The sequence below is a fragment of the Lytechinus pictus genome, chromosome 16, assembly GCF_037042905.1.
Source record: "Lytechinus pictus isolate F3 Inbred chromosome 16, Lp3.0, whole genome shotgun sequence".
NCBI classification, from domain to species: domain Eukaryota; kingdom Metazoa; phylum Echinodermata; class Echinoidea; order Temnopleuroida; family Toxopneustidae; genus Lytechinus; species Lytechinus pictus.
Genome location: NC_087260.1, coordinates 25,795,306 through 25,808,803, shown reverse-complemented (window position 1 = coordinate 25,808,803; position 13,498 = coordinate 25,795,306). Strand labels below are relative to the sequence as shown.

Below are 13,498 nucleotides of genomic sequence, written 5' to 3'. Positions count from 1 at the left end.
TTAGTTTGTATTGAATACTTTTGTTTATTGCGTAAAGTCATGCCAACAACGTTTCTTTCCGGTAACCAGTTCTTACAATAGGTTTTTGCTCACAGATACTGCAACATCAGAGCATAATTGTTCACGTCTATCTTTTAGTGTATCCAGTTTGCATCGTTTTAAAGCATCTTCATAATTTGAATAACTTTATAGGCCACATGTACATCTTTGATTTTGCAAGATTAACTTGATTTTATTGACTTGATTTCAATTGCTGTGAGTATTATGAAGGGTTTATTCATGTTTGGCTGATATGAAAATCTCTTTATTTTGAGTAAAACATAAATAAAACTGCAACATAAAAAAAAATCATCAATCATTTGTTTCAATGGAAGTGATTTAAATCAATGATTACAAAAAAATAATGTAGTGATTTAGGTCTAAAATCGCGATTTGAATTGGCCAACCCTGCCCTTGACTCCTCGAGCACATGAATTTGATAAACTGTGCTCTTTAACAAAATGATTTGAATGATATATTGGAAATGCTGTAAGTATTCTTGGAATGAGTGTGTATATACTTGTTGAAAAATAAAAATGAAAATATATCAGATTATTTTTTGCTCACCTAGTTCCTATACAGTTATATGCCAAGCCCAGATAGCGAAAATCCCAAAAGTAGACCTACATGTCACTCTCCAAGTAGGGCATTATACATAACATGATAGTCTGCCCTTTTGAAAATGTTAATTCTCGCTACCCCAAATAGGAACAAAAATCTCATAATGCGCGAGACGAGATAATTTTCACTCCGTCGGGTCGTCATCACCACTTCCGGTTCAGAGTCATGCTCGCGCGAGGTTCGCGATATTGAGTTGGTACCACTGAACTGTGGTTGGTACGTACGGTATTTCCACCACGCTGAAATCGATGCCAATCAGCGTAATATGTACAGATTATAATACTTTTCATTTAATTTGGTCAGTTTTAATTCCATTTGAATTATAAATCAAATAAAACATTTATTTCACGTGAAAATAATTTTTATTCATGTTTTTATTTGGTTATTAAAAAATAAAACAAAAAACGAATATCTTAAAATTTTGCATTTAGCGACCGGCCTGACATCACGATCGTATTCGACTAGACGCTAAATATATACACTACAGCATTCATTCAGTTCAATTTTTCGTCGACCACAAAATGGATAAAAATCTGTTTCGGAACTTAAAAAAATCTTAACTGACAGAGGAATACCGTGCAATGATTAAAGCGTCGGGCAGAATTAGTGACTTGAGCAGAAAAGGCCGTTAAACTATATCGTGAAAGAGAGGGTTGTGAACACGAACTTTCAGAGCGAAAGCGACGATGTGTTGTTGTGGATGACGGCACTGTTGATCTGAATTGCAAAACAGTGCATTGGACTTCCGAACAGGAAGTTGTAATACCGAAAAGCTATCCCATAATGCAATGCGCGTTACAGGGATTTTTCCCGGATCTCGGCGAAATCGCTATTTGGGGTAGCGAGAATTGCCTGAGAGTTTATCCTTGTTTGATCATTGTCGCAAAGTTTTATTAGGCTAAAAAGTAAAAAGTCTGTCTGTGTTTGGCCCATCCCCCGGCTCAGAAAAATTTAGTCCGGCGAGATATTCATTGGTATTATGTTCAAAAAGAATAATAAAGTGATACATAGTCTAGAAATCTGACAAAATGTTCATGTAGCAAAGAGCAGTTTTGAAAACAGAAGATATAATTATCAGCATATAATATTTCATTTGGAAAAGTAAATGTTTTTTTTTCCAGAATGGATACCTTCTTCATAAGTGCACTAATAACTGGAACCATGATTGTGTATGGTAATCCTCTTACAAGGCTTGATGTTCCAACAGGCAACATCTTTTAATATTAAAGGACAACATGCATATATACATTTAAAGGTCAAGTCCACCCCGGAAAAATGTTGATTTGAATAAATAGAGAAAAGTCAAACTAGCATAACGCTGAAAATATGACATTTTAAAGTTTTGCTTGTTTTTCACAAAACAGTGATATGCACAAATGAGTGACATGCGAATGAGACAGTCGATGATGTCCCTCACTCACTATTTCTTTTTGTTTTTTATTTCAATCTTATGCTTGTTGGATTTTTCTCTTTTTATTCAAATCACTTTTTTGTTGGGGTGGACTTGTCCTTAAAAAAAAAAGCGTACGCGGGTAATTTGGATCCGACATTTTAAAAAGTGTTGATTTACACAAATATAAAAAAATAAAACAAAAAAATTTCTGCGAAATCGAATGGAAAAGTATTAGAAACTTCTGTAATTTTAAATTGTGCTAACTTGAAATAAAAGATTGCACCACGAATGAAACCTTGGCACAATCGTGATAATGGAAAACAAAAGACATCACACGCTCGATCGCTTCTTTTGGGGATTTTCTAATCCCTCCAAGAAATTATGCAAAACTTTTTTTTATTCATCTTATTGGAATGAATTATGTAAAATGCCTAGGTAAAATCATTAATATTTTAGTGTGAATTCGGGGACGTCCATTAAAAGAGAAATATATTAGATTAATAAAGGAAACGATTTTGCTAATAATTTTACATTAAAATGTACGTACATGAAAAAATTGTATGTGACGTCATCGGCTTATAGTATTAGCACATCATCCCAGCAAAATAAAGAAATAAACAAATTAAACCGAGCATTTTATTCTGATGGGCAAATTGAAATAATTCATATACGTCAGACTCTTGAAAAATAATTTATCCATCTTCAGCTTTGAGGCCGCAGTTTTGAAATTGAAATGTTAATGTTCGAATTTTCATGAAAAGGTGATTGACGCTTTTGGGTAGACAGGAATAACCGTCGTTTCTGGGGATTTATTCAACAATTTCTGACATTTTACTATAATCCCCAGCCAACGCAGTTCAGCGGAACAACGAAAATACAGAGACTAAAGCTTTTGGTCTAGCTTTTGGGGGTGATTACACTGATCTAGATCAGTGGGTGATTATGATTATGATTACCGTATTGATGATTTTACGTAGAGGGCGTTACGTCTTTGTTATCGATGTAGCAGCAGACAGACGTAGAGAAGGAAAGATGTCATTTCCATTCATCATTATTTTTGCAAAAATGTAGTGAATAGATCGTTAACTTGTTACGATTTCAAGATGACACTTATAGCATTGTTCAGCCGCTTTGTTCGTGGAACTTTGTTGAAATATGAAACAGTTGCGGTGGTTTTCGCATTGTTATTTCTCTATGGTTATGTCTTTCATCGAGATCACATCCTCCGCTCGGTGTTTAGACGGACACTTATGCACTCAGACGCCGGGCCTGGCCCACCAGTGATCATGCGGATTCCCGGCCTGAACAAAGGGGGACTAGGAAGGAGTAATGGGCATTTAAAGTACAGTCATGCTAGCCACAGATCTAGCTATAAACAATTTGAAAGTCAAAGTGATGTGGCACATTGGGAACTTTTAAAAGACAATGTTGCTGTGTACTCAATTCAAGGACGTCGTCCAGGGATGGAAGATCGCTTTGATTACGCGACGGGAGAGAAGGATGGAGTGACTGAAAAATTTTGTGGGATTTATGACGGCCATGGAGGCGAGGTATTGATATTAAATTATACTTTCCATTTAGATTATATGAGTGAAGACTCGAGTCAGGTTGTGTGCAATTGATCATTTGGAAATTGTTGATATGTTTTATTTTCGAGTTGCATTTTAATTGATTGCAAATTTAATTTATGGGAAATTATGCAATAAAAGGTATGTGTACTTTCATTTGTCTTTGAAAAGCATCATAATCTAATAAATGTCACATTTTCATTTTCTTTGTCAGGATGCTGTATATTTCATACAATATTTCAACTATAAAATGGTTTATTATATTACATAGCTTATGTAGATTCGAATCAGTGATAGGTCAATATACGCCATCACGTGATAATAGCTGCGAGGATCGCATTTGGTATATTCTAGGTTTTGACGTCACCTCAGTGAATATAACTGCGCTGTATTGTCAATTGCGGCGTTATATTCGCTAAGGTGACATCACTCGCTGCTTACAAGTTGCGCAATCAGGTAGTTTATTTGATGTACGCGCTAGTGTTAACGCATCGATTGCATGAAGAACGCGCTTGATGTATTTTCCAATTTTTTTCTATTATGACGGATCAGAGCTGTAGCAAGAATTTCGGGTTGAAGCCAGATGATGAAGGCATTCTCTGATGGTGAATCCTCATAGACTATATAATATAACAGATATTGCCTGGTCTATCGTTTTAATAAATAACATTTCAACTCCCCTCCGAAGCTATATTTTTCCCTCGGGAGAATATTTTCCCTCAGCGCTGTGGCTTCGGGCAAAATATAATCCCTTGGGAAAAATATAACTCCGTCGGGGAGAGGAAATGTTATATTCAAACTCTAGGTAGGCAATGTCTGTATAGTATTTGCTCACAAGATTGCATTCTCTTTTTATAACTTCTCAAACTAAAAGTGACAGATTATAATACTGTGTCATAATTTCCCCCCAATGAATGATTTTATTCTGTAAACTTGATATGAATATGGGACCCAATATTCCCTGCCCATGTCTGCATTCTTCCCCATTTACTTGTGTCTTGATTTTGTTCTTTTTTCTTTGTGAAAAATTGTTTTACCAATGTTTGTTATGTAGGCCTATTATTTGCTAATGAGGGGGACTGATCTCAATAGGCAAATGATCTGTCTGTCTCGTACATATGCCCTGGTACACCTCACAGTATTAAAGGGGTACTCTGGGCTGAAAATATGTATATCTAAATAAATAGAGTAAAATTCACTAAGCAAAATGATGAAAATTTTATCCAATCGTCTAACAAATAATGAAGTTATTGAATTTTAATGGTTGGCAATATTTTGTGAAAATAGTTATATGCATGTCATCATGAATATTCATTAGGTGGGCTGATGATGTCACATCCCCACCTTCCCTTTTCCTATGTTATTGCATGAAATAGTAATCGTTTCATTATTTCATCCATGTGTTAATGATATCTCCCTTATGTAGTTGCGACAATGAATATCTAATATGCAATCAGTTTTTCAATCCAATGTTTTAAGTTTTTGAAGGAAAAAATTGAATAAACCTAGTTTTATATACATGTAATAAAATACAAAAGAACAAGTGGGGATATGACATCATCAATTTGCTCATTGAATATTCATGAAAATAAGCCTAGAACTATTTCACCGGAATAATGCAAAACTTTAAAATAAATCATAACTTTTTTATTCCTTGTCTGATTTTATTCAAATATTCAGCGTTTTGTTTGTCTGATTTTTCTAAGTTATAAATCTGTTCAAATCATATTATCCTCAGCCTGGAGTATCCCTTTGATGTGTGGTGTGTGTGAATGTAACATGTTTTTTGTTGAATTTTGAAACGATTTGATAAATGATTTAATTGAACTTTGAAAATATGGTATATTTTTCCATTTTGATCTCTTTACAATTTGTTAGGAACAGACAAATGTTAGTTATACATGTAGCTTTGTAATCCTTACACTCCAATTCTAAGCCTAATTTGCTTGTCCTGCCTTGTCTTGGGTTCTGTTTGCATATTTGATGCATGTTTGTTGAAATGTCGGGGTCACCAAGAAAGCAGATTACAGATTTGACTATCTGATGATTTTTGTTTTGAAAGAGTCCAGTGACCTTGTTAGGCTGAGGTCTGACTTCAATTTGTATTCTTGTGTAGATCTACACTCTCTAATAACTGATTTGAGTATTCACCTTAATGACTTTTAACCAAAGCTTTAAACAGGCTATTTGCTATTGAAATGTTTTGAAGAATGATTGAGAGCACTACATTTAAGTTCAGAGTCAAAGAAAAAAAAAACCAGGGCACACCATTATGTTATCAGCTCCCATATTCTGTTCTGTTCTGCATCCGTTAATACTGTGCAGTAGACTGGTATCCTATAAAAGGAATAAAACATGTGAGGGCCGCAAAAGTCCTAAACCATTAGGAAAGCATGCCTTGCTCGGCTAAGCCTTAATTAGGTTCAATCCGAGAATGATTTATTGCCCTGCATTTCAAATTGACCCCCCCCCCCCCCTCTTCGTGATGCCTGTATTTTTACTTTTCCCTCATTTTCACAAAAGCAGGCATGCACATCATGAGTGGTCGTATGCAAATAAGGAAGCCAATGATGTCACACACTGTTTTTATTTCACTATTTTAATGATTTCAATTTTTCCTCCAATAATGCAAACATAGGTTTGATTCATAATCTAGAGTATAAAACCCTCATTATAAATAGGCCTACATTTGATTTTATTTATGAACCAGTGATGACTGAGCTTTAGTTTTCTCACAATGAATCAAAATTACATTTTAAACCAAATATACTTGTAAAGATATTCTAGAGAAGAAATGGTTATTGAGCTCCCTCATTTACATAAAATGCTAAATTAGGATATGTCCAAGAAAACATGGGAAACTTAAAAATACCCTGTTATACATTTACACTTTCAGTATTTAAAGGACAAGTCCACCTCAGAAAAATGTTGATTTAAATCAATAGAGTAAAATCAGACAAGCGACACTTAAAAATGTCATAACTTTCTTATTTTACATCCGATTTTGATGAAATTTTCAGTGTTATGCTTGTGGGATTTTTCTCTTTTTATGAAAGTCAAAAGTCCTAAACCATTAGGAAAGCATGCCTTGCTCGGCTAAGCCTTAATTAGGTTCAATCCGAGAATGATTTATTGCCCTGCATTTCAAATTGACCCCCCCCCCCCCTCTTCGTGATGCCTGTATTTTTACTTTTCCCTCATTTTCACAAAAGCAGGCATGCACATCATGAGTGGTCGTATGCAAATAAGGAAGCCAATGATGTCACACACTGTTTTTATTTCACTATTTTAATGATTTCAATTTTTCCTCCAATAATGCAAACATAGGTTTGATTCATAATCTAGAGTATAAAACCCTCATTATAAATAGGCCTACATTTGATTTTATTTATGAACCAGTGATGACTGAGCTTTAGTTTTCTCACAATGAATCAAAATTACATTTTAAACCAAATATACTTGTAAAGATATTCTAGAGAAGAAATGGTTATTGAGCTCCCTCATTTACATAAAATGCTAAATTAGGATATGTCCAAGAAAACATGGGAAACTTAAAAATACCCTGTTATACATTTACACTTTCAGTATTTAAAGGACAAGTCCACCTCAGAAAAATGTTGATTTAAATCAATAGAGTAAAATCAGACAAGCGACACTTAAAAATGTCATAACTTTCTTATTTTACATCCGATTTTGATGAAATTTTCAGTGTTATGCTTGTGGGATTTTTCTCTTTTTATGAAAGTCAAAAGTCCTAAACCATTAGGAAAGCATGCCTTGCTCGGCTAAGCCTTAATTAGGTTCAATCCGAGAATGATTTATTGCCCTGCATTTCAAATTGACCCCCCCCCCCCTCTTCGTGATGCCTGTATTTTTACTTTTCCCTCATTTTCACAAAAGCAGGCATGCACATCATGAGTGGTCGTATGCAAATAAGGAAGCCAATGATGTCACACACTGTTTTTATTTCACTATTTTAATGATTTCAATTTTTCCTCCAATAATGCAAACATAGGTTTGATTCATAATCTAGAGTATAAAACCCTCATTATAAATAGGCCTACATTTGATTTTATTTATGAACCAGTGATGACTGAGCTTTAGTTTTCTCACAATGAATCAAAATTACATTTTAAACCAAATATACTTGTAAAGATATTCTAGAGAAGAAATGGTTATTGAGCTCCCTCATTTACATAAAATGCTAAATTAGGATGTCCAAGAAAACATGGGAAACTTAAAAATACCCTGTTATACATTTACACTTTCAGTATTTAAAGGACAAGTCCACCTCAGAAAAATGTTGATTTAAATCAATAGAGTAAAATCAGACAAGCGACACTTAAAATGTCATAACTTTCTTATTTCACATCCGATTTTGATGAAATTTTCAGTGTTATGCTTGTGGGATTTTTATCTTTTTATGAAAGTCAACATTTTCTTGGGGTGGACTTGTCCTTTAACAGCTCTAGCTACTTTATCAGTATCTCTCTCGCCTTTTCCTGTCACCTTCACAGTCAACTCATAATCATACATGTACATGTATGTAGTAGTAGATTCATAAAAATGCCTTGCTTTTTTTCCTTCTTTACCTTATTTTTTTTCATTGTTTCATTTTGTTTTTTATTCCTGAAGCTTGTTGTGTTGTAATACGGGGACAGACCTTGACAGGCCTATGTCCTCTTGTCTGTCCCACACTTCCGCCACAAGATGGTCCCAAGTCATGCATGTATTTTCATCACTGTGAGTCATTTGGTAGGGGAATGTATTCAACATAATTTTGATATCATGTTTGTATTTTCAAAGAGACAAAATATTAAAAAGGGGGAAAATATTTATGATATAGAATCACTTGTTGAAATAGAATTAGGACACAGTATAAAAGAAAAATCAGTACATTGTCCTGTATTGTAACTTAACGACAAGTTATAAAAATAGGATGTATGCGGTATTGAAAAATATGTGATATAATAAACTATTACAGTTTACATTAGTTTGAATGAAATCACAAAATGAATACATTTAATTTAAAATTTATTTTTTAGGTAAACCCTACCCATTTATTAGTTTCAGTGTTTTATATTCACCTTTGACTAGGTTTTGTTCTATGTCAGTGTCTGCAGGAAGTCTGGATACCGGTATCCTGCATTTATACACCAGGGATCTCACAATTCTCTTGCATTCACATGATATTGATTTTTGTACTTTTTGCAGAAACAGGATGTATCCGTCAAATCTAATTTTTTTCTTGGCTGGGGCTCACTGAGTGTGTAATTTCTTCACAAGCATTAAATCTAAAATTAGAAGGCATGCCCTATTATGATGTACATGCAGATTATTTAAAAGCAATTACATGAATGATTGCTTTTTGGTAAAGTTATGCATGATGATCAATTATTGCATTATTCTGGAGTATATGTTTATGTGTACTGCAAGCACTTTTCTTTGTCACTCCAAACTTCAAACAGGGGAGGCAGCTCAAGTTTAAAATTAAAGAATTGAAAAGAAAGATAATTGATTGTGAAATAACGAAATTTATATTTTCATAGACTGCAAAACAAACTTGCAGTGTACCATGGCTTTATTGCTCAATAAAATATATTTTTATGCAATTTTTTTTTATGGCTGAAGAATATGAAATTTCCATGTATTGTTTTGTATTATTCATGTGCTTATTGAGTTTTAAATATCAATCGTTACAATATTTATGAATAAATAAATAAGTCATTAAAATAAGTAAAACAATGAACTGCTTTGAAAAGCAATTTTTAAAATGTGAAAACAACATCAATAATGGGCAATAAAACATGAATTATTGACTCAGAATGAATATTCAAAAGTGATTTATTCTAGATCTATGAGAGATGAACACATTTATCAAAAAAACTGTGAGAAAAATTTAGAAGATAGAGAAAGAAAATCCTGACATTTTTAACAGATCTGAAAATTTTTATACAAATTACAAATTGATTGCCGTCTTTTAAAAAAGTATATATTTTTATTCATTCATGATTTTGTGTCACATTTTCTGTTTTTCATGTTTCTTTTTGTTTACCAATTATATGTTTTTTGTTATTTGTAAATATTTTCATTACACTATCATGATTCAACAAAACATTTTATAAAAAAAAAAACTATGCATAAAACTATTGAAACTTGACAATATATATAATTTTGATAATCATATAGATCTACAGTTATGGTGGTTCCTCTTTTACCTTCATGCTTCAATCATAATGTTTTGTGTAATGTGAATTACCATGGACCTACTACTAGCTCCATGATAATTAATAACATGTCTGTCTGTAGTATCCTTAATCATGGTAGCAGCTTAGGAAGTATGAGGTCGATGGGCAACTTTCCCCTCATGACAGCCCCTAAATTTCCCCCCAAATACATGCTTTGGGGCGACCATTCTTTTTAGAGAGTAACCCCAAGATCTGTCACAAAAAAATATTCAAGATTGACAAAAATTAATATTCTAAGTTTCTAACTATGGCAGAATGATGATATTTGCTTTTATACTGCATAATTGCTTGTTACCCCTAAAAAGTAGCCCTTAAAATGAAAGAAATAGCCCCCAAATTACTGCAATCGCCCCAATGTTGAGAAAAAAGATAACCCCTAAAAACTATATATTATTTCATACCCTGCATGGTACATGTGTAGTGTCATAGTAATATCATATTTTTTTTCTCTCGTTTCAGTTTGCAGCAGAATTCACAGAGAAGTTACTCTCACAATCAGTCCTTGCCCGACTTGCCACCGCTAAACGAAGACAGCAACATGTCAATCATTCACAGATACTCATCGAAGAAATATTAGCTGTGGACGAGAAATTCCTTACTGTAGCAAAGTCAAATGAGGATATGGCAGGTATGTTAATTAATATGATGTCATTCATGAATTGTTCCATATATGCCTAGTGCCTACATTTCTTTTGTGAACAAAACAAGATTCTTGTTGGCTTTCAACCCAGTAAATAAGATCGCATTGATCGATCTATCTGGTAAGTCAGAAAAAACAAATCTAGGAACCAGCAGTATTTGAATCTCTCATCTTGATAGGGTTGAAAGCCATAAATTGTATTGACAAGAATGAAATTTCCCGCCAGCAAGCCTTTAACATTCCAAAAGAAGATCATTATTAAAATGATTCCCAGATTTTGAACTACATACTTTTGAAAACAAAACACCATTCATCATTGAATGCATGCCTGGATTCTTAACATGAACCCTGCTTGAGTTGAAATTGAGTTGATGATATTTGCTGACATGTAGGCCTAATTGATGTATATTATGTGATGTCGTTTGTAAACTTCATGTTTTGTAAACATTTGTTTATGCAATGCACAAGTGAATGTCAAATTTCCTGTATGGGGAAAAAAGGATTCCCTTCAATTCAATTTTCAAATTTTGGGTTATTGGAATAAATTTTTTATAAAAGAAGTTTGAAATATAATGGCATCCTCGCTCTTCCCATTTTAATATTAAAGCCGATTATATCCTTTTTCAATTTTGGAGTGAGAATTAATTCTCTATTTTATTGAAAATTAGAAAGAAAACTGCTCACTTTCTGTGCTCTCCTTTTAAAGGGGAAGTTCCTGCAGACAATAAGTTTGTTTTAAAAATAGAAAAAGTAATAAAAATCATTGGTAAGGGTTTGTGGAAATCCATTAAATATTAAGAAAGTTAATAGAATTTTGAGTAACTTTCGATATGTGACATCATAAACAAGCATCTGCCCCATATGTTACATAATTAATATAAAATGCTTAAATTTCATTTTTTAATGGTTCATGATGACTTATTTTTCATTTTCTTTTAAGGAGCGCATGTGAAATGATTTTTGTATTGATATAATCAAAGGTACAATAAAAGAACAATTTGAATTTTCTAAGAAAATGACATTTCATTGATTTTTACTCTACGATGTAAAAAAGCTGCTTGCATATGATGTCACAAATCAAATATTTAAAATTCGATTTACTTTTTTATTCTTTGATGGATTTTCCTCAAACCTAGGCTAGGCTACTGTACCTACACCATTAGTTTTTAATATTTTTCCGATATTTTTAATTACAATAACTTTTTTTCAAGTCAGGGTGAACTTTCCCTTTAATGAAATTCTAGATCAGCCCCTCAATAGGTGGTTTCAAACCGCCTCGATCACAAGAATCCCCGTTAAATTACGAGAACTTTTTTAGGCTGAAAAATACCCATTAATTATTCCTGCATTCACACCGCCCTGAAACATACCCTTCGGGATAAGTTCCTGAAGTTACGAGCATGCGCAGTATGGTCTGATAAGCAGCAAGGCGCGAAATTCAAAATCACTAGCCCAGCAGCAACCCATGCACGGCGCCGCACCCAACGACACGCTGGGCTAAAAGTTCCCGTAATTTGCTTTCAGACCGCCAAAATACCCACGACCTTGGAAAAATCCCCGCGAAAGTTCTCGTAATTTCGCCAAGTACCTACTATTTATCGGGTATTTTCTTTCGGGGATATTACGCGTAGTTTGCTTTCACACCGCCAAAATACCTGGGGTAAATTTCCCGATCAGAGAATACCTGGAACTGGCGAACTTCGAGGCGGTCTGAAACCACCTATAGTGGTTGATTTCTCAAGGTAAGTTTGAGCACCTCAAATCTCTTGTTCTGGCCATATCACCAGAACAAAACAAACGTGTGCCTTGCTCCAACTCATTGCCCTCAGATGATTTCATAGTTAATTTCATGGATAGGCCTAATGGGGCCCAATCCTATTCTTTTGTGTAGAACCAGTAAGGTGGTAATAATTTAGTGAATATGGCATAGAATTGTCTACCCTTGTGAGAATATAACAATAGTTTTCCTGCTTTTATACAAGGCTACATTATACATACATGTGTTTATTTTCTCATTTTAAGGGGGAGCTAGGCCTACATGCACTCTGCCTGAAATTAAGTTAGAAAAAATTATAATACTTAGAGGACAAGTCCTCTCAGGCTACAAACAAGTTGATTTGAATAAAAAGAGAAAAATCCAACAAGCATAAACTTGAAAATTTTATCAAAATCGGATGTAAAATAAGAAAGTTATGACATTTTAAAGTTTTGCTTAAATTCACAAAACAGTTATACATGTATGCACTTCCTGGTCGGTATGCAAATGAGGAGACTGATGACGTCATCCACTCACCATGGGCGGAAATCTGTCCCCGAAGGTAGGGGGGACAAGGGCCTGGAAAATTTGACAAAAAGAAAAAAAAGTTTTTTACCCAAAATGTAAGGTTATTTAGTCCAAAACACATGTATTTTTTCGATTGTGAAGTGATGTAGTTTTCTCCATCTCAAAAGACCAAAAATAGTAAGAAAAAACAAGTTTTTACCCAAAATGTAAGGTTATTTAGTCCAAAACACATGTATTATTTCGATTGTGAAGTGATGTAGTTTTTTTTGGATGAAAGTTGAAACATGATCTTATATTTAAAGGTACAAAATGTCAATTTTTATTTTTTTCTCTCCATTATAATGAACACGATTAATTCAAGTAGTTTCTAAAGGACCTATATGTGTTATACTCTAGGTGGAAGCGCCGTGGTGTAGCGGTTCTGACTCTCGCCTTGTAATCCGAGGGTCATGTGTTCGAATCCCGCCATGGCCTAGCGTCCTTTGGCAAGGCATCAATCCACAATTTGCCACTCTCCACCCAGGTGTTAAATGGGTACCCGGTAGGATGCGAAAACCTATGTAGTATGCCTAGCAATCGAGTCTTGGAACTCTTGTTGGAATGCTCCCCAAGGAGTGGAGAAGGTGCATACATTGTATGCAGGCATGCAAGGATCCGATGACTGGGGTAATAATATATGATCTGTAAAGCGCTTAGAGACGTCGT

General features: G+C 34.1%; 1 protein-coding gene across 1 annotated transcript; it reads left to right on the top strand.

The window, feature by feature from the left end:
• The first annotated feature begins 3,037 nt into the window (after positions 1–3,037).
• LOC129279473 (protein phosphatase 1L-like) lies at positions 3,038–11,650 on the top strand. Its single transcript, XM_054915580.2, has 3 exons — positions 3,038–3,603; positions 10,329–10,497; positions 11,646–11,650. The coding sequence occupies exons 1-3, from the start codon at positions 3,157–3,159 to the stop codon at positions 11,648–11,650; spliced, it is 621 nt and encodes a 206-aa protein (XP_054771555.2). The 5' UTR covers positions 3,038–3,156.
• The last annotated feature ends 1,848 nt before the right edge of the window (positions 11,651–13,498 follow it).